The sequence below is a fragment of the Panulirus ornatus genome, chromosome 57 (assembly GCF_036320965.1).
Source record: "Panulirus ornatus isolate Po-2019 chromosome 57, ASM3632096v1, whole genome shotgun sequence".
NCBI lineage: Eukaryota > Metazoa > Arthropoda > Malacostraca > Decapoda > Palinuridae > Panulirus > Panulirus ornatus.
The window spans coordinates 18,991,025-19,014,128 of record NC_092280.1 but is presented as its reverse complement, the minus strand read 5'-3'; the positions used below and the strand labels follow the sequence as shown (position 1 = coordinate 19,014,128).

The following is a 23,104-nucleotide window of genomic DNA, read 5'->3' as shown; positions in this document are numbered from 1 at the left end:
AGAAAAGGAGAATTGAGTGAAAGATTAGAAAAGATTTTGGTGTGATCGGCTGACAGCAGGGTGAAAAGGGCAGTGAGAGTGGCGTTGGTCCCCGCCGGTGTAATAGGCTTAATTCCGTACAATGGTGAACATTGTCACTGGATTGGGTAACATGGAGCTTGTAAGGTATGTAATATTTGCGTAATTTGTGGGTGTGTGTCTTTTTTGTATTGCGGCGTGGGTGGCGGGTATATTTGGACATTTTTTTCGTCTGTTCCTTGCGTCATCAATCGCGTGGAATAGACAGATACAAAAAAAAAAAAAAAAATTAACAAAAATAAAAGATATAAATATAAGATTATATATATATATTATATTATAATTTAGTCTTTGTATAATATATATATTATATATTATATATATTATTTATACTTTGGTATCATTATATGGTCATATATATATATAGTTTAAATGTATAGATATAATCTATTTCAAATATATTGGATGATTATTGGTGGCACTGAGAATTTAAGACATATAAACCTAACAACATTTGTTCGTGCAGAGTTTAGCGAACTCAAACTTCATATCAATACGCAAGAACATTAGATTTGTAGTGTACGTAAAACATTGTTTGGATTAGAAGGAAAATTAGACGTGAAATTTAGTAGCTATCTTCCTGTGATTGAAAGGTAATTTAGTACGTGAATCACCTTCTGTTTTCATGAAGCATGCCATATCTAGGTGTGTGACACATGCCTATTTCAGGGCATGCCTACTGAGGTCCTTGTGTAATAAGTCATAGCATGCAGCCCTTGGTAAGCACCAAACATCCACTCGTCCAAATCCCTCATCACCGACCAACACAAACACTATCATTTTTTTTTTTACTTCCATCAAAATTAGGATAATTTTCCCCTTTCTTTAACCTCTTTATATTTCAGGTAAGGCCCAGCCCTGATGACTATTGTCCGTAATTGGAGCTTGCCCTACCCCCCCCCCACTCCTCCGTATCCTCTTACTATGTGAATGTCTGATATTTCAGGGTGCTGGGAAACAGGTTTAGGAATGAAACAAAAATAGCACCCCCTGATCTGTACGGGATGCCTTTGTTCGGGGCGGCCCATCCCGTCTTTTTCTGTCATTGAAATGAAGCTAGGATATATATATATATATATATATATATATATATATATATATATATATATATATCCTCCCCTCTTGGTTTTTTTATATTTTCCAAAAGAAGGAACAAAGAAGGGGGCCAGGTGAGGATATTCCCTCAGAGGCCCAGTCCTCTGTTCTTAACGCTACCTTGCTGATGCGGGAAATGGCGAATAGTTTGAAAGAAAAGAATATATATACATATATATATATATATATATATATATATATATATATATATATATATATATATATATATATATGTATGTATATATATGGCTCATTATATCATGTTCTTGATGCCTTGAAATGTGATGATCGATTGTAATGCTGCCAACAACCGGAGTGTGTCCTCTAATATATATATATATGTAGGCACGGAGAGCTATATTTTTCTTGACCCAGTTCAACCTGTGGGAAACTGATGACAATGTTTTTCCCCCGTGGGAAGCCTAACGGTCAGAGGAATGTTCCCGAAAGAGTAGACGTTGCCAGGCAGCAGGTCTGCTTCGTGGATTTCAGTAATCAATTTCAGTTTTTCATTATTTTTCTTTTATCCCATAAGACCATTACTAAATAAAATGAACATTTCAGAAGTCCATTTGAAGGGTATGTCCACATTTCAGCCTTAAATGACCAACCATCTTCAACACACACACACACACACACACACACACAAACAAAAGAGACGGTAGGAACTTAGGGTTTTGCATCACTTGTCAGATTGTGAATGTGACATAGGTTATAATTTCTGCATATATCAAATTTTGCGGAACTTTAATCAGTTTTTTCAGCTCGTCCGCTAACGTGTTTCCCAATCGGGTTTTTCATTGTTTACAAGCTCGAACTGTCATAACCCAAGGTTCGTAGTCGTGGTAGTACAATTACTTTCAACCCCCGAAAGGCTCAGCAGACCTCCCAAAACCTGGTCTAAACATTCCCTGCAGTCTTGATTGAGCCTGGGAAACCTCTGTCTCTCCTGCCACGCTAATTCGACCCGCCCTCACACTGCATGGCCGAAGTTAACTTGATTGTTCTCAATTCAACGACTTTCACCTCTCTCTCTCAATTTTCGTTCATTTCGACACTACATTTCGCACTACATTTCGCTTAAGTCCACTGAAATCATGGAATTTAAGGAAAAATATTTGACATTTGTTATAGATTCTCTCTCATGTAAGTTAATTTCCACCATATTGCCTACGATTTCATTTGAATGTCAGTCACGAACTCCTTGCAGGTCGAAGCCTGATCGTGTGCTTCGAACACCCCCAACACTTCACGGATTTTAGGATTTAGAACTATTTTATCTGGTATTCTGTGAATTTCTATTTAAGGTTGATAGGAAAATAAGGAAGGCCATGCTGAAATTCTGAAAATAGTTTCCCCCGAAATGGCGGGTGTTCACAAAAACACGTACGTCTTTTCTATTCAATAAATGATATATCACGACTCGTGAAAACGAATTGTCAACTCGACCGTCCCTGTGACATAATGGACACACACTGTCCAATAAATAATGTATGTAAATGCGACTTCTTTCTCTCTCTCTTTTTTTTTTTTTTACTATTTAGTTTTCTCGGCTTTCATTCGTTTGTTATTTATTAACGATTTTTTTTTTATAATGGTTTCTGTATGTAATACAAAGAATGCGTCTTGAATGGCGTTGCAATAAGTAATGATACCTCGAAGAATTACAATTCAGGTAAGAGGAAATATGATGATTACAGAGAAAACAAGATAACATTCTAAAGAATTGTAGGATAAAAGTATATTTTTGCTTTGTCGCTGTCTCCCGCGCCTGCGAGGTAGCGCAAGGAAACAGACGAAAGAAATGGCCCAACCCACCCCCACACACATGCACACACACACAATTATGATTTGAATGAGGCACTGACAATAACGAATATAAATCATACGATTAGTATCAGGATAAGAAATTAGTAGGAAGATATGACAGTCACAGGGAAATAGCTATACCAGATAATATTATTAGATTCAGTTTCAATTTCAACTCTTTTTTTTCACAAAAAAAGGGGGGATCATAGAAACCTCAAAAGAAAGCCTTGTACAATGTTACCAGATATACATGGTATGTGTCAGAATTATTTAATACGATATATATATATATATATATATATATATATATATATATATATATATATATATATACAAGTGTTTATAAAACATACATAGCTTTACATATACATAATATATACATACACAAAATGGGGCCGTCTAAAGCTTCAAGAAAGAAGGAAATTCCTTCAGAACAAAACCAATATTACAAAATACGTAGTTTAATGTGGGAGGGTTGAACATAACTTAGGCCTACCGCCTGGAGCCTGTGGAGTAGCGGTGGAACTACTGCTAGCAGTCGCTGTAGCGTAGTGTGTGAGTGGACACCTCGAGCGAAGTGGGTGACACCAACCTCCCATGTGGTTATCACATCCCTCTTCCTCGCTCGACCTTTTCCCATAGACATACGAGAAGGCAATAGAATGTCAGGAGGTCCATATGGCCGCCTTCTGAGCTTCTGTCTGTCTGTGTAGGGCGAGTATTACACCTAGGCTGGGCAAGGAAGGGTTCGTGCGACTACGGGGAGTCGGGTGTAGACTCAGTGGAGCCACTCCTCGCAACACAGTCTTGAAGTCTCGTTCCCCAGTGACTAAGTGTCCATAGGAAGGCCACTATCACGGCCGACGCCTGAAGTGATGACTTCAGTCTTTGTATCTGAAGGATGTGGTTTTTTTTTTTTCTTACCTGTTCCAGAGGCGATTCCCTCAAGGGCAGACCTAGAAGCGCAACAAACAAGCAGAGGGGCAGGGTCCATCGGCTTTCTCCTCAGTAAGGAAAGCAGCAAAAACAGCCAACGGGTTCGGCGTGAGTAGGAGAAAACCTGTCCGATACGCTGAGGGAGGGTTGGGCGAGCTCCGGAGCATCACGACACCAGATATAGACACCAGACCCAACCCTGCAGGAGCAGGAGGAGGAGGGATGAGTAGAACCATCACTGTGGATGACAACTCTACCCGGGAACTACTGATTGATCCAGGGAAGATTGCGGGAGCGGAGATGAGCAGGGATCATGTGAGACATCGGAGGTTGAGTATCCAGCCAGGGAGGAGTCAGACGAGTGGCCGGAGTGACAGCGGCATCGGAGTGGAGGTCGTCTGATGAGTGAACCCTCGCCCCTGTCTTCGATGAAGGACGGTTATGGACAACAGGAAATAAGGTAGTTTGGACAGAATTCCCTCAAGAGTCTCGTAATATGGCTACAACAGTTTTAAGGTAGAATTACGACAATTTAGAAAAAAAAAAAAGATAGCATGATCCAGCTTGAGAGCGTCCCAGGTTATGATAGTAATCCTGTAACTGTTGTCACATCACTGCAGATCTATACTCCTCTGTCATCCATCCCGTCACCACACAGTCCGAAACTCTCTGGCGCTCACTCGGTCTTCGTCCAGTGTCTCCTTCGATACCTGCGGCTCTTGTTTCGAACCAGTCCGAACCCTGAGTGGGTGCTTCTGAGTCATCTATACTGCCTGATGAGAGAATGCATGTTGTTCGCGGCTACATGATTGCGACCCGTCGACAGCGATGTTGGATAGTGCCTGTAATTTGCCCGCACCTCCACGTCCGACTGGATGTAGTAACTGTTGAAGGGTGGATGCTGTGCTTGACGCTGGCACCTTCCACCATACCACTCGAGAACGTCCTGTGTTTAACCAGATCACAACACCTCATATACTGTAGAGTGGAATTAATCTCCCTCCTGAAGGACTGTCAACGCCTCCTGCAGCACTAAGGGAAGTTGACCTACCCTCTAGGAAGAACTGACGTGTTAGTTGTGTTGCCCGTACTAATACAGCCTGCCTACCGTTCTTCTTCTACCAAGAGGTCCGGGAACATTGTCATAATTTCCAAGGAGGGTATTCTCTCGGCGTGTTGGTCATGGAGTCTGCTAATCTCATGGATGTTTTCATGAGGAACCGTGTCTTTATTGCCCTGTGCCCTTCACTATAATATTTTCCATACGTCTAATCAAGAGTCTAATAAAGTTTGGATATATATATATATATGTTTTCCATGCACGCCACACACTTTCTTGCATGCTCAGGCCCGGCACTCTTGAAGGCATTTTTTCACTCCATCCTTCCGTCTCATCCCTGTTCTCCCCTTCCTCCCTGATCCCGCCATTCCTAATATGTACATACATTCTCTTAACCAGTCTCCGCTCATCCACTTAAATGTCCAGATCATTTCAGCAAGCCTTCAGCTTCCTCAAACATACTCCGCTAAATACGCGACATCTCTCTTACCATCATATGATATTCCTTACTTAATCCACCCTCCTCACACCATATAGTGTCTTCAGGTATTTCATTTCCAACAAATTCACTCTCCGAACTTTTTCCAATCAGGGCCTACGACTCTTCCCCATATAGCACCGTTTGGCTCAACTTTACCCTCAAATATGCCCATCTTTAAGTTCTTAAAAGTGATTACTTTTCCCAGACACCCCACTGTGCATCAAGGGCCCTGACCCCTTCCCCCTCACCTTATTCTTCACTTCACTACCAACATTCCGCTCGCTGCACTGCACTTCCTCCGTCCGCAAACGCAGTTTGGATGAGCGCACGTTGCCACTCACCTTCGTAAACTCCACTAAGGCTATCGACTTGGGAAACGATAACATTATCATAAAGAAAGCCGTCGACCAAGAAATATGGGGGTGTCTCGCCTCGTAGCTAGCGGACTCTGGCTGGGCGACTTCACCACCCCTAACGTTAGTGCAGATTACTTCAGGGCACCAAAATAGGTCCGCTTGGCTTCCTCGTCGTTATCAGTGACGCCCTTAAGGACACAAACCACCGCTGGAAGTCCGACTCCACCTTTGGCATCACTACCAACCACAACTCTCTTGACTTCAGTGCCCATCTTCACATCAACAACCTCCAGGAGTGACTACGGCCAATGACGTCACCATCAACCACACCGAGAATGTGATGAGGTACATCAGCTTGCGTGTAAACAACATCCTTGACATCATAAAGCCCTGACATCCTCCAGGTAGTCAGTGGCTGCCAACTTCTTGGTGCACTATATTAACGAGGTAGTCAGTGGCTGCCAACTTCTTGGTGCACTATGTTAACGAGGTAGTCAGTGGCTGCCAACTTCTTGGTGCACTATATTAACGAGGTAGTCAGTGGCTGCCAACTTCTTGGTGTCACTATATTAACGAGGTAGTCAGTGGCTGCCAACTTCTTGGTGTCACTATATTAACGAGGTAGTCAGTGGCTGCCAACTTCTTGGTGCACTATATTAACGAGGCAGTCAGTGGCTGCCAACTTCTTGGTGCACTATATTAACGAGGTAGTCAATGGCTGCCAACTTCTTGGTGTCACTATATTAACGAGGTAGTCAGTGGCTGCCAACTTCTTGGTGTCACTATATTAACGAGGTAGTCAGTGGCTGCCAACTTCTTGGTGTCACTATATTAACGAGGTAGTCAGTGGCTGCCAACTTCTTGGTGTCACTATAAACGACGTATTAAACTGAAAGTCATTTCAGCACCCGTCATCAAATCCTCCTTATCCCGTCTGTACCTTATACCCCCGAATGAAATACACTAGGCGACCCACCGTTCGAGTTCAGGAATGTCTTTTGCCATCCACATTCTACCTAATCCTTTACGCCTCTCCAACCTGGTCCTTACTAACATAACAGCTATACAGAGCCAGCTAGAAAACTTGCAGACGAACCGCCGTGGGCCCCTCCTTACACCACCTACCATGAATCCCACATCTTGCTGAACCTGTCCATCCTCTCCGGCAGCTCATACGGCAATTTGATATTAACTGCTGACACATTCCCACCACACACTGACGCCCTTCTACCACGAGCCGCCGAGGCAGTTCGTCACCCCAGTACACGTGAGCAGCTGACTTTATGGTGCGTAAAATACTGTATTATTGTAACTACTCACCACTCATTGTTCAGCCAAGTATGTACTATATAAACCATACTATATACTTTAAACATTCCTGTACGTATATCTGCCCATGTGTTTATCCAGTGGAAATATCCAGCTCACCTCAACCTAAAACTCTTGTATGATTAGTTCACTAATAGCTCGTCATGACCTTCCACCTCTGTAACATCTATAATGCGTCAGTTGTGTATTTTCAGCCGAATGGATGCCTTAATTCAATAAATAGTGGTTTATCTATTCATACATTTATGTAAGTTCATCGTTCAAACTTGCACACCAACCAATCCGTCTTTCTTCCATGCTAGATCTTATGATATTACTTTTATTCATATTCATCCTCAACTTCGTTTGACACACCAGCACCAACTCATGCGGTGTACTATCAAAACCATATCATCTGCGATCAGTAATTGACTTATCTCCTAGGCCCACAAACCCCAACAGACTGCAGATCCATCCCACTCTCTAAGACTTGCATTGACTTCCGTAGCCACACCATCCCTCCAAAACAAGATGAAACAGACGTGATGATAATTTTCAAAGGAACTCTTCATTGCTTATAGTACCTTCCACACCTTTATATTCGTATAACCTACCCCTAAGCATCTCTATGCCTAATATGATGCACTCTGCAAGTCCATGAATGCAACATACAAATCCACCTTTATTTCAAAATATTCCTCTCAAATTCTGATATTTCTTCTCCAGAAATTATCTGATTGTGCTGTGTTTGTGTTCTCAGCTTGTGTGTTCGCTGGAGTTGTTCGTATCTGCTGCAGATAATCGTCCGTTGATTATCTTCGCTGGAAGTGTTCGCTAACTAGGTATAACGACTCTCCAAGTAAACAGAAACTCTGAATATGGAGAAACGGAAGTTTTATTATCTAAAACGTTTGCTACCTCACAATGGACAGAACCTCATACTACCCTTTAAGAAGGATGAGGTAAGCGAGAGCTTGGTATGAAAGGTAAACGTGTAACCATCAGCAAAGTAGAGTAGTGAGTGGTTGAAAAGAAAGGGGTGTGTGTATGTTTTCATCTTTGGTTGTCAACCCATCTGGGTAAAGATTTACTTATGCTATCATTGGTTATTTGCCTATTTAGCTTAGAATCGTTGTTTTCTTTGACTTTTGAGTGAGTCTTTGGCTAACATTACCATTTCGGACATCCATCGAATTGTGTAAGGTTTGTTAGATTAGGCTTGGTTGAAATTGTAATTCCGATGGTTTTTGATGTCTATTGAACAATAATGACCGTCATTCTTATCGCAAATCACTGCTTGTGATTTCCCTCACCCCAAATCCTGGTTCTTATAGGGGGTTTCCCAATATCGTTGGGTAAAAGGGGGGTTATCTCATAAGGTAGTAATATGTGGTAGCGTTAAAGGCCAGAATCTTGCAAAACTTCAAAAATCATCGGAAAAACATAATTTCAACTTCCAACCAGGTGCAAGTCCGAAACGTTAATTTTATCCCTCTGTGTTTATAGAATAAAGTAGCAATGGCAGAGCATATTTTGGTGAAAGTCTCATTAATTTAACCATATTGAAATTGTTTTGGAAGTGGCTGCTTATGTTGTAGTCGCTGTACTTGTCAAAGAAACTTACATGCCATTTCTGGGCGATATAATTTAACAAAATTGGTATCGGTAGATCCCTACAATGTGGAGAGTTGAAATAGACTGATATTGTAGGCATAGCACTTCTAACTTTGTCAAATTTAAGATTTTGTAAAGTGGGCAGGATTTAGAAGTACAGGGAAATTGTGGGGTAAAAACTCTAAATCAACAGGTGACAGTGTAAGTAATACACTTGTAACAGCTCTCCAATGTCATTTTCTGACCTTGTGCATAGCACTAGGACTAGAAATGTGGCTGTCAAGTGGATGCCTGACCAAAAACATTTACTTAGAGCTTGTCCAGATTCTGTAGAGCTTTATTTTATTTGTATCATTTTACAAAGTGAAGGAAGCTGTAATGAAAGAAAACTTGCTTGTAAACTAGAAATGCTTATTTCCCTTTTTTATTTATGCATTCCAGTGTGCCATCATGCATTGTAATGCTTGAATCTGCTTTAACCTGAGTTTTGCAAGTATGTTTAGTGAGTTCAAATGTCTGTATATTCAGGGCTCAGATTAATGCTTATGAGCTGTTCCACATGGTCAGATTCCTATATAGACAACTGAACTTACTGTTTACATTCTAAGCCATATAAATGATGGTGGAGGAAAGTGGAGTACATGTTTTAACAATGAAAGTTTATGAGTATGAAAGTTTATGAGTAGCATTACCCACAAGACACCTAAAGCATTGAAAATAGGCAGGATATCATTGTTTTTAAGCTATATAGGTTTGCATTATTTATTTTTTATATCACCACTTTTTTGTCTTGTAACCTTACCTCTTATGACTTAATTAATGTCAAAAGTTCAGTACTATAGTGAAAAATGAAACTCCCATACTTATGAAAGGATCAGTTTTAGAATGAAAAATGAAACCGCACTTTCAAAGCACTGATTTCTATGGCAACAAGGATACCATAAGTGTAAAACACAGATCATAATCCTCTAAGATTCAAACCTGTTTTCTTGACTTTTACATTATTTTTTTTTTTTTTCAGTTGGAGGTTCCAGTCACAGACTAAAGTCCACATCAACACTGGGCCTTAAAGGAAATAGAGAGAGGTTAATGAAAGGGACAATAAGAGACAAGATAGTATTTATGAATTTTGAAGGAAGTGAAAACCCTTTTGAATTGTGCCATATCATAGTTATTGGGAAAGACATGAGAGGGTAGAGTGTTCCAAAGCTTCAATGTGTAGGGCAAAATACAATTATCAAACAGTCCACCTTTGAGTTGCAGGGGTGGCAGAAGCTTCTAAAAAGTGGCAGGGGCTCGCTGGAGCAAAAGCTTTCACAGAGGTTAATGAAAGGGACAATAAGAGACAAGATAGTATTTATGAATTTTGAAGGAAGTGAAAACCCTTTTGAATTGTGCCATATCATAGTTATTGGGAAAGACATGAGAGGGTAGAGTGTTCCAAAGCTTCAATGTGTAGGGCAAAATACAATTATCAAACAGTCCACCTTTGAGTTGCAGGGGTGGCAGAAGCTTCTAAAAAGTGGCAGGGGCTCGCTGGAGCAAAAGCTTTCACAACATGCTGCATACTGCAGTTCTGTGAAATTATGTCAGAACAAAATGAGGGCAGTCTTATAATTTCATGTGTTATTATAATGCATAAACTTCATTGATAACTGAGGATGCTGATGACTTTTTAATATTTCAGATTTTGATAGGAAGGTCACAAGGGGCTACCTTTGTGATTCCTCACCAGCTCATATCTCGAAAGCATGCTCTTTTCCGACTTAGAGGAGAAAGATGGAAAATAACTAATCTTGTAAGTTTAGAATCACTTGAATATTTTGTAGAATACCTGAATTTATTAGTTCATTAAAATGGTTAGATATAAATTTTTGTTCGTGCAAAAAATGTAAAACCATTAAAACTCTGCAATGCCATCCAAACCCACTGCCTTACTGGATTTCATCTTCTGCAATGCTTTCACCACCTCTTCTCTCTTCAACAAACCATTCTCACTGACTCTCACGCTTTACACACCACCCCAACCAAAACACCCTACATCTGCCACTCTAACATTACATTCAACAAACCATCAAAATACTCACTCAACCTCCTCCTCACTTCATTACTACCTGTTATCACTTTCCCCATTGCCCCCTTCACCACTATTCCCATATATTCTTGTCTTACGCATGATGCCTTACGCATGATATTTGCCTCCTTCCAGAACATCTTTTTAATTAAGAAAGGTGGTGACTCTGTTGTTGATTGGTTGGTTAGGATATTCATTGTATGTATGGATCATGGTGAAGTGCCTGAGGATTGGCAGAATGCATGTATAGTGCCATTGTACAAAGGCAAAGGGGATAAAGGTGAGTCCTGAAACTATAGAGGCATAAGGTTGTTGAGAATTCCTGGAAAAATGTATGAGAGGGTATTGATTGAAAGGGTGAAGACATGAACAGAGCATCAGGTTGGGGAGGAGCAGTGTGGTTTTAGAAGTGGTAGAGGATGTGTGGATCAGGTGTTCACTTTGAAAATATATGTAAAAAATACTTAGATAAACAGATGGATTTGTATGTAGTATTCATGGATTTGGAGAAGGAATATGATAGGGTTGATAGAGATGGTTTCTGGAGGGTCTTAAGAATATATGCTGTGGGAATTAAGCTATTAGTTGCAGTGAGATTTTATCAAGGGTGTAAGGCATGTGTACTAGTAGGAAGAGAGGAGAGTGATTGGTTCCCAGTGAAGGTCGGTCTGTGGCAGGGGTGTTTGATGTCACCATGGTTGTTTAATTTGTTTATGGATAGGGTGGTTATGAAGGTAAAGGCAGGAGTTTTGGAGAGAGGAGCGAGTATGTAGTCTGTTGGGGATGAAAGGGCCTGGGAAAAGAGTCAGTAGTTGTTTGCCGACAATACAGCACTGGTGGCTGATACAAGTGAGAAACTGCAGAAGTTGGTGAGTGAGTTTGGAAAAGTGTGTGCAAGGAGAAAGTCGAGAGTAACTGAATAAGAGCATGTTATTAGGTTAAATAGGTTTGAGGAACAAGTTAGTTGGAATGTGAGTTTGAATAGAGGAAAATTGGAGGAAGTAAAGTGCTTTCGATATCTGGGAAAGGACTTGGCAGTGAATGGAACTATGGAAGTGGAAGTGAATCATAGGGTGGGAGAGGGGGTGAAGGTTCTGGAAGTGATGAAGAATGTGTGGAAAGAGCAAACATTATCACATAGAGCAAAAATGGGTATGTTTGAAAGATTAGTAGCTCCAACAATATTGTATGGTTGCAAGACATGGGCTATAGATAGGGTTATACAGAGGAGGGTGGCTGTGTCAGAAATGAAATTGAGGACAATATGTGGTGTGAGGTGGTTTGATCAAGTTAATAATGAAAGGGTAGGAGAGATGTCTGGTAATAAAAAGAGTGTGGTTTAGAAAGAAGAAGAGGATGTGTTGATGTGTTTTGGACATATGGAGAGAATGAGTGAGGAAGGTTGACAAAGAGGATGTGTGTCTGACGTGGAGGGAACAAGAAGTGGGAGACCAAATTGGAGGTGGAAGGATGGAGTGAAAAAGATTTTGAGGGTGAGAGATGTGCAAGGAATAGAGTAAATTGGAATGATGTGGTTTACCAGGGTTGACGTGCTGTCAGTGGATTGAACCAGGGCATGTGAAGCGTCTGGGGTAAACCATGGAAAGTTTTGTGGGTCCTGGATGTGGAAAGGGAGCTGTGGTTTTGGTGCATTACACATGACAGCTAGAGACTGAGTGTGAACAAATGTGGCCTTCTTGTCTTTTCCTAGTGCTACCTCACAGGTGGGTGGAGGGATGTTATTTCATGTGTTGCGGGATGGTGATGGAAATGGATAAAGGCAGCAAGTATGGATATGTACGTGTGTATATATGTATTTGTCTGTGTGTATATGTATGTATACATCTTGGACAAGATTGAGGTAAGAGTAGCCTTTTGTTAAGACCTCTGGTTCCACTGTCATTGCTTCTTGGGCAAGAATTGTTAACTGTTATCTAACTCATTCAGAAATTTAAAGGTTGTAATTAGATTACATCTATCTCTTCTGTACATGGTAGGCAGATTTTTAGCCCTTATCTTCTCACAGTAGCCAAGTTTTTTTTATTTAGGTATCATCTTAGTTGAAATGCCCTTCTCTAGACTTTTTCAGTTTAGTATTTGTACTGTAAGCAGAATGCCATGACTTGAAAAATATGATCCAATTTTTTTCTGTGTTATGAATAGTTTACCATACATATATTTTTTCAGATATTTGAATATGGTTTCAATATTTGCCATAAAACAGTTTGCCTCCATTAAAGTTCTCTTGATGTCGAACTCTGACAACAGTCAAGGCACAAAGTTGACCTCTAGGTCTCTTTCACATCCAGATTCCTGTAGCTTATCTTCTCGTATGGAAAAATTGTGCAGTCTTTCACTTTGTCCCATCCACATTAATATGCATTACTTGGATTAAATTTCATTAACCATTAATCATACCCACTCTGGAGATTGTATTTGTCCCCTTGCAAGCTTATGCTATCATTATCCTTTACTATTCTCATAACCTTATCAGCAAACATATTCAGGTAAGAGACCACTCCTTCATACAAGTAATTTTCATACTCTGAGAGGAGCAATGAGCCCAAGATCAAGTCCTGTGGCATGCCACAGGTGACCCCTGTGTGGGTTGAGAATGCTCCTCAACCTGTGTACCTTCCACTTAGGTAATCTTCTGTTCCTGCCTGTAGAACCATCATCATAATCACCTGATGTGGTACAGTGTCATAAGCTTTCTGAGAGTCGAGGAATACAAGGAATCATCTGTTTCTTTGATCTGAGACTGAGCTCGCTCTGATATTGAACTTTAAGAGATTTGTTATGCATGAACTCCTTTCCTTGAGTCAATCTTGTACTCCATTTAGATAGTTTATCCTTTGTAATGAGTCATCCATTTGTATCCTGGCAGTTTTCCGCTTTTTCACTGACCACACTTGTTAAGTTTAGTTTGGCACAGTCTCCTGATCATCTCACTTAAATGTAGGCAAGATTTTGCTATTCTGCACAGTTAGCACTATCTTCCTGTTATGTCCTGTTGAACAGTATTTCAGTATTTTAAGTGGTCTTGCACATATCTTCACTCGCTTTTTCAGCAGATATGGAAAGTGTTCATTAGAAACATGAGGCTTATGTGGGTCAGGGTGTCTTAGTAGCATGGTTATTTTTCTGTAAATTTTGATACCTTTCAAGAATTTCTCTGTGTTCTATCTTGATGATGTTTAGGCATATATATAGGAACCTTCTCTGTAGAATCACTTTTTAAAATTATACAGCTTTTCATGTACTTTTTTTACCTAGAATAACTCTTCCCTGTGAATCACTTCACCTCGTTAACTTCTCTTTAAATGATAATTTGCTTGTGATGAACCTATAGAAAATTGTGGATTGTCCTATACCTTGAATTTATGTATTGTTACCCATTTGTATTCTGTGGGGAGGGAGTTTATATTTGTGAGGCCCAATCTCTTGCACATTTTCTGTTATACTGCTTATTAAATTTCTTTATGCTTCTCTTTTAACCATGTCATCTGTCATTTACTTTCTTTATTAGCCATGTTTTCTGTTATTTTATTTCTATTATACACCATTCTTTTCTGTAACAGTACTTTCTTTCATTTTTTAACAGTTTTCTTGCTTAATATCATGTTATGTCCCCTCATTATTCTATCCCTACATCTCTTGTCCTCAATCTGTTTTAAAGATTTAAAAGTTTGAGGTCAGGTCATTCCTCTCTCATCTTTATTAGGGTAAATGTAATGCCTCTTACCTTTCCCTGTAACTTTGCTTATGATTCTGTTACTGTCCTTATTTTTCTGTCTTGGACCATCTGTATTAGTTCTTAATTCTTCTTTGGGTGCATAGACCATTTCCTACTATGATACAACTAACTGCATTCACCCACCACTTTTATACTATGAAACTTTTTCTTTACATCTTTCATAAGAAGATTCTTGTTTAATTTCATATAATGTCCCCTGGTTTTTCTGTTCCTACATCTCTCAAGGAACTGCCTGTGTTATCAGTTTGTTTTAGAAATTAAGGGTTGTGACCAGGTTACCCATTGCCTTCTTTTTTCTGTGATGGGCTGATTTAAGGCTGTGTGTGTGTGTGTGTGTGTGTGTGTTTATGTGTGTGTGTGTGTTTGTTAAAGGTTGATATATGTGCTTTGAAAGTTTCAGCTTGTGAGAATGTTTAGTGATGGAACAAATACAGACCCCCTATTCCTGTATCATTCCTAAGATTAATAAGAAAGTGCTTGGATGTTTCATGTTTGCTTGATGGAGAGTAGATATTAAATGTGGTACTGCCATCATAAATAATCTTCCATTTGACAAGTGCAGACAGAAAGTTGTGTGCTGTGACACAAAAGCTTCTTTTTTTTAAGCACGAAATACAGATCATGTTAAAAATAGGTTCATAAGGTTCCTTTATTTGTCAAGACATTATTGTTTTGATCTCAGAGTCTTAATGGTGTCTTTGTGAATGGTCAACTTATAAACAAAGAGGAGGAATATGACATTAGTGTTGGAGCCAAGGTGCAGTTTGGTCAGCCAGCAACATTTGTCTACCGCTTTGGTGTGAAGGAAGTTTCTGCAAGAGCTGAGAGTGTTCCTCAGCAACATAGCACAATAACTGAATCTGAAGGTGGCAGGTTAGTAAGACCAATGATTTAGAAAACTATGGTTGCAAGTTTAAGATATTAAGGGAATTTAAGGTATCATGTCTCATTGATACACAGATCCTGTCTGTTTGTATTTCAGATGACTGGAATTATCAATAACTGGATTGCACTGAATGGAATTATTAATAACTGGATTGCACTGAAGCTCCTCAGATGCTTCTTGGTGACGCCAAAATCCAGATTAGGTGCATATATTAGGGGAAATCCATGTTCAGGTTGCACATTTACACTATAACCATACAATCCCATATACAGTTAACTGCAAAGTCTTCTCTTTTCACATGGATTCTACTCACAGACCATTTGTGTTTTGATTTGACTGGCCTATGTTGGTCACATATGCTAGTGAGTAGCTGATTTATATTGTTCTTTCATTTTGTTTTTGGCCCCTCTGTTTTGAAGCAGCTTTCTTTGTGTTCTGTTGTATACAGTATTGCATTTAATTTATTACATTCCATTAAGACAAAATTTTTGTCAGTGCTAAAATCCTGTGTAAAATGACATCTGTCTCCCATTGATATGAGAAATCTTGAAAGATTAGTTGAGAAGGTATGGTAATACTAATGAAAGAATTTGATATAGGGAAATTGCCAAATTACAAATATAAGGCAAAGCATCAAAGCCTTTAGCATAAACATTGAATTTAGCACCATTAAGACACAGACGTACTAGGTTATGTACAATTTGAGATGCATGTATTATACAGTAATTGATACATAAAGCTCTCTATGTGTAGCGTCCATCAGCATATCTTTTTGTTTGTGTCACTGGCACATCATGGCAGACAATTAGGGATTGCTTTGTCTATCATCATTGATCTTCACCCATCATCAGGAGTCACACCTTGGTTTAAAGTAGATGGATTTGACCAGACCAGTAAGGGTCAGCTCAAATATATGTAATGGTATGCCTTAAAGAGTTGAATAAGACCCATGATTCTGGTTTGGATTTTGTGCATTTATGCCCCTTATAAAAAAAGATTCAACCAGAAACTTGGCTCATAACATGAAGATTTTACCTGGAATGTAGTGGTTGGGTTAAATACATCAAAGTGTGTACAGTATCATTGTTTTCATTTATCATGATTTGCATTCATGGGGATGAGGGAGAAAAAGTGCTATCCACTTTTTTTTTTTTTTTCTTTAAAGCCTCATCTACTCCTACACACTGCTATGGGGGAAATATAGTGCAGACATGAAAAATCAATCTATCTATCTTTATTTTCATTTATTCATTTATTTATTTTTATTTTGCATTGTCGCTGTCTCCCGCGTTAACGAGGTAGTGCAAGAAAACAGACGAAAGAATGGCCCAACCCACCCACATACACATGTATATACATACACATCTGCACATGCAAATATACATACCTATACATCTCAATGTACACATATATATATACACACACAGACATATACATATATACACATGTTCATAATTCATACTTCCTGCCTTTATTTATTCCCATCGTCACCTCGCCACACATGGAATAACAACCCCCTCCCCCCCTCATGTGTGCGAGGTAGTGCTAGGAGAAGACAACAAAGGCCCCATCGTTCACACTCAATCTCTAGCTGTAATGTAATAATGCACCTTTCCACATCCAGGCCCCACAGAACTTTCCATGGTTTACCCCAGATGCTTCACGTGCCCTGGTTCAATCCATTGACAGCACATCGACCCCGGTATACCACATCGTTCCAATTCACTCTATTCCTTGCACGCCTTTCACCCTCCTGCATGTTCAGACTCCGATCACCCAAAATCTTTTTCACTCCATCTTTCCACCTCCAATTTGGTCTCCCACCTCTTCTTGTTCCCTCCACCTCTGACACATATATCCCCTTTGTCAATCTTTCCTCACTCATTCTCCCCATGTGACCAATCCATTTCAAAACACCCTCTTCTGCTCTGTCAACCACACTCTTTTTATTGCCACACATCTCTCTCACCCTATTATTACTTACTTGATCAAACCACCTCACACCACATATTGTCCTCAAACATCTCATTTCCAGCACATCCACCCTTCTCCACACAACTCTACCCATAGCCCATGACTCGCAACCATACAACTTTGTTGGAACCACTATTCCTTCAAACATACCCATTTTTGCTTTCCGAGATAATGTTCTCGACTTCCACACATTCTTCAACGCTCCCAGAGCTTTCACCCCCTCCCCCACCCTATGATTCACTTCCACTTCCATGGTTCCATCCGCTGCCAAATCCACTCCCAGATATCTAAAACACTTCACTTCCTTCAGTTTTTCTCCATTCAAACTTACCTTCCAATTGACTTGTCCCTCAACCCTACTGTACCTAATAACCTTGCTCTTATTCACATTTACTCTCAGTTTTCTTCTTTCACACACTTTACCAAACTCAGTCACCAGCTTTTGCAGTTTCTCACACGAATCAGCCACCAGCGCTGTATCATCAGCGAACACAACTGAATCACTTCCCAAGCTCTCTCATCCACAACAGACTGCATACTTGCCCCTCTTTCCAAAACTCTTGCATTCATCTCCGTAACAACCCCATCCATAAACAAATCAAACAACCATGGAGACATCACACACCCCTGCCGCAAACCTACATTCACTGAGAGCCAGTCGCTTTCCTCTCTTCCTACACGTACACATGCTTTACATCCTCGATAAAAACTTTTCACTGCTTCTAACAGTTTGCCTCCCACACCATATATTCTTAATACCTTCCACAGAGCATCTCTATCAACTCTATGATATGCCTTCCCCAGATCCATAAATGCTACATACAAATCCATTTGCTTTTCTAAGTATTTCTCGCTTACATCCTTCAAAGCAAACACCTGACCCACACATCCTCTACCACTTCTGAAACCACACTGCTCTTCCCCAATCTGATGCTCTGTACATGCCTTCACCCTCTCAATCAATACCCTCCCGTATAATTTCCCAGGAATACTCAACAAACTTATACCTCTGTAATTTGAGCACTCACCGTGAGTCATACACACATTAAATAACCTTATCAGCCAGTCAACAATACTGTCACCCCCTTTTTTAATAAATTCCACTGCAATGCCATCCAAACCCGCTGCCTTGATGGGTGTCATCTTCCGCAAGCTTTTACTACCTCTTCTCTGTTTACCAAATCATTTCCCTCTCACTTTGCACACCACCTCGACCAAAACACCTTATATCTGCCACTCTATCATCAAGCACATTCAACAAACCTTCAAAATACTCACTCCATCTCCTTCTCACATCACCACCACTTGTTATCACCTCCCCATTTGCCCCCTTCACTGAAGTTCCCATTTGTTCCCTTTTCTTATGCACCTTATTTACCTCCTTCCAAAACATCTTTTTATTCTCCCTGAAATTTAATGATACTCTCTCACCCCAACTCTCATTTGCCCTCTTTTTCACCACTTGCACCTTTCTCTTGACTTCCTGCCTCTTTCTTTTATACATCTCCCAGTCATTTGCATTATTTCCCTGCAAAAATCGTCCAAATGCCTCTCTCTTCTCTTTCATTGTCACCTTTTGGAACTCTCTCAAAGGGGTGATCCATGTCTCCATGACTAGCGAACTCCAGTGCCACTTCTTAGCATTTAGTGCCTCAGCCTTCACAGGCCACTGGCAGTGGGCATCAAGTGCAGTGTTTGCAGAGGCTTCTACCTAATGTTCCTACATAATTCTTCTACCTAATGTTTTTACCTAATGCTCCTATTTATTTCTACCTACTACTTCTGTATGTTATTCCTACCATTTTGCTAAAAAGCAGGACTAGAACATAATGCTCACCACAGGAAAAGCCAGAGTTACAGAAAATGAGCTCGGTGAGTTGAGTGTCGTCAAGTTTTATGTGTGACAAGGAGAGCTTTATATCGTGTATTTGTGGAAAGAATGCCGGTAGTCCACGTGGGTGAGGCAAAAAGAAATAGACAGCTACCTGTGTCAGAGGAATGCACTTTGACAACCACTGAAGTGCTGGCTCACTACACAGCTGTCGTTAACCCTCCTGATACCCAGGTGGGTATTACTGGTTATATACCTCCTTTGTCGTTGGTTGCCTACCAGCTCTACCCACCAGGCATGAAAGAAATTATTAGTTATTAAACTTGGTTATGATTAGTTATCAAACTAGGTTATGATTAGTAATCAAACAAGATTGGAAAGTTTTCTTTTATTTTAGACAATGATAAAGCATTCTTCAAACAGTATAGATAAAGAGCATGTAATAATGGTGTCATAGCTTGCACTTCCCATGATTCTTTGCTATAGCAAAAAATAGGGTTATTTCTAGCCCTAATGTCTCGTTGACTAGGTTTTATTTAACATTCTCTTTATCAGTGGTAGTTTGACAGGCTTTTAAATGCTTTCCATCAATTTTGGACACCTATGAAATAGTTATTTACATCTTTTCAGATAGATTAATCATGTGAAACTATGTGAGTGTGAATCTAATTTTGGCATAATGGAATGTTGAGTTGTAATTGTTAGGTTATATGAGAGGGTAAAGGCATGTACAGAGCATCAGACTGGGAAAGAGGAGTGTGTTTTCAGAAATGGTAGAGGATGTGTGGATCAAGTGTTTGCTTTGAAGAATGTATTTGAGAAATAGAAAAACAGATGGATTTGCATGTAGCACTTATGGATCTGGAGGAGGTATATGATAGAGTTGATAGAGATGCTCTGCGGAAGGTATTAAGAGTATATGGTGTGGGAGGTAAGTTGCTAGAAGCATGGAAAAGTTTTTATCGAGGATGTAAGGCATGTATGTGAGTAGGAAGAGAGGGAAGTGATAGGTTCCCAGTGAATGATGGTTTGCGGCAGGGTTGCATGATGTCTCCATGGTTGTTTAATTTGTTTATGGATGGGGTTGTTAGGGAGGTGAATGCAAGAGTTTTAGAGAGAGGGGCAAGTATATAGTCTGTTGTGGATGAGAGGGTTTGGGAAGTGAGTCAGTTGTTGTTCGCTGATGATACAGCACTGGTGGCTGATTTGGGTAAGAAACTGCAAAAGTTGGTGACTGCGTTTGGTAAAGTGTGTGAAAGACGAAAGCTGAGAGTAAATGTGAATAATAGCAAGGTGAATGGAGAAAAACTGGAGGAAGTGAAGTGTTTTAGATATCTGGGAGTGGACTTAGCAGTGGATGGAGCCATGGAAGCGGAAGTGAGTCACAGGGTGGGGGAGGGACGAAGGTTCTGGAATCATTGAGGAATGTGTGGAAGGCAAGAACATTATCTCAGAGAGCAAAAATGGGTATGTTTGAAGGAATAGTGGTTCTAACGATGTTACATGGTTGTAAGGCATGGGCTATAGATAGGGTTGTGCGGAAGAGGGTGGATATGTTGGAAATGAAATGTTTGAGGACAGTGTGGTGGGAGATGGTTTGATCGAGTAAATGATGAAAGGGTAAGAGAGATGTGTGGTAATAAAAAGAGTGTGGCTGAGAGAGCAGAAGAGGGTGTATTGAAATGGTTTGGTCACATGGAGAGAATGAGTAAGGAAAGATTGACAAAGAGGATGTATGTGTCAGAGGTAGAGGGAACGAGAAGTGGGAGGCCAAATTGGAGGTGGAAGGATGGAGTGAAAAAGATTTTGAGCGATCGGGGCCTGAACATACAGGAGGGTGAAAGGCGTGCAAGGAATAGAGTGAATTGGAATAATGTGGTATACCAGGGTCGACTTGCTGTCAGTGGATTGAACCAGGGCATGTGAAGCGTCTGAGGTAAACCGTGGAAAGTTTTATGGGGCCTGGATGTGGAAAGGGAGCTGTGGTTTTGGTGCATTACACGACAGCTAGACTGATTGTGAACGAATGTGGCCTTTGTTTTCTTTTCCTAGCGCTACCTTGCATGCGCCCGGGGAGAAGGGGTTGCCATTTCACGTGTGGCGGGGTGGCAATGGGAATGGATGAAAGCAGCAAGTATGATTATGTAACATGTGTATATATGTATATGTCTGTGTATATATATGTATGTATACGTTGAAATGTATAGGCATGTACATGTGCGTGTGTGGGCATTTATGTATATACATGTGTTTGTGGGTGGGTTGGGCCATTCTTTCATCTGTTTCCTTGCACTACCTCGCTTACACGGGAGACAGCGACAAAGTATCATAAGATAGATAAGATGATAGTTAAATTGGGCATATGTGAATTTGCCTCATGGGAGTTAAGCATGAATGAAGTAAGTTATAAGGAGAGGTACTTGACAAATGGTGTTCAACAGAGGAAAGGATGCTAGAGAGACCATGAATGTTGGTAGAGCAAAGAGAAAAAGTAGAAGGTCTGTCAGAGAGGGAAAGGTCTTGTGAGGGGCTGGCACTGCTACTGTCTGAGCTCTCTCTCAATAACTGTAGAGTCAGGCAGAAACCCAGAGATTCTTAGGACTAGGGACCATATATTTGTTGGATTCCAACCTTATTGTATTGAAAAATGAATGTGCACGCAGGAGGAGGCAAGAGAACTTGTGTGGAGAAAATGAATTAAGTTTATGATGCTTGTAGGGAGAAAATGGCAGGATTATCCTGTTAGTCCTGTTTTGATGAGACAGAAAGTAAGTCTAGCAATCCTAACATGGAGGATGTAAGCTAGTTCAAGGCACATTGTACTAATCTGAGTGGCTACTACTAACAGCCAACTGCCTTTTTGAGATATATTTTTTTACAGTTGATGAGGATTGATCAGGCTTGATTTTACTACTACATACAGTACATACATGTTATGTGTCTTTCCTACTGTTTTCATCTGAATGATACATCTGATTGTATATTTCTCTTATTGCAGTAGTAGTTTGCAGACGAACTTGAGCCAGGAGCATGCAATACTTGAACTACAGCTAAAAGAGAGTGATGCTCTGCAGGTCAGATTACATCAGGAGAGGAATGATCTACGACAGTCCCTGCACAGACAGAAGGAGCAGCTGCAGGAGAAGTATGACATGCTGATATATTCTGCAGGATTTTTTTTTAACGTTTTGTCCAAGCTGTACCATTCTCCTTGCATTGCCAGTAGTCATTGTAATACTGATTTAAATTTCTATATCAGAAATTTATCATGTACAGAAAGATTTCGGAATTTGGTTGGTGAAAAAATAGCCAGTTAATTGGGAAACCATTTGATGTTCAAATGGAATTACAAAAAAAAATCAGATGATGAATTTAGGAACAGGAATACAAAAATTGAGTGGATGCTTGCTAGTAATATATCCCATTGAAGGGTACCTTTGAATACTAGTGGCAATTTTTCCATGAAACAGCTTGTGTGTAGCACTCACTGCATGTTTCGCATCACTCTTCTTCTCTGCTGTCTCACACTGCATATTTGTCAAGCTTGGGTTCATCTGGAATAGTTTTCAACTACTTATTTATTATGCTCTTAAGAGACCAGTACTCAATCCTTGCAGGTTTCTTATTACAGTGGAGAAAACATCATATAGTCTCCATTTTTCTTTTCGGGCTTCATTTGAATGATGCTTACAAGGAAGGAGTGGAAATGACTGGGAGATGTATAAAAGAATGTGGTAGGAGGTCAAGAGGAAGGTGCAAGGGTTAAAAAAGAGGGCAAATGAGAGTTGGGGTAAGAGAGTATCATTAAACTTTGGGGAGAGTAAAAAGATATTTTGGAAGGAGGT

At 40.2% G+C, this 23,104-nt stretch overlaps 1 protein-coding gene across 5 annotated transcripts in view; it reads left to right on the top strand.

Annotated features, from left to right (window-relative positions):
- The window catches only part of LOC139766217 (uncharacterized), a 107,813-nt gene that overhangs the window by 2,671 nt on the left and 82,038 nt on the right, over positions 1-23,104 (top strand). For all 5 annotated transcript variants that reach the window (XR_011716822.1, XM_071694527.1, XM_071694528.1 and 2 more), the window contains exons 2-5: positions 7,884-8,085; positions 10,425-10,535; positions 15,251-15,441; positions 22,258-22,404. Coding sequence is in view for 4 of the 5 variants with exons in the window: in XM_071694527.1 (XP_071550628.1) it covers positions 8,002-8,085; positions 10,425-10,535; positions 15,251-15,441; positions 22,258-22,404 (533 nt within the window). In the remaining variant the exon portion in view is untranslated. The remainder of the gene's footprint in view (positions 1-7,883; positions 8,086-10,424; positions 10,536-15,250; positions 15,442-22,257; positions 22,405-23,104) is intronic.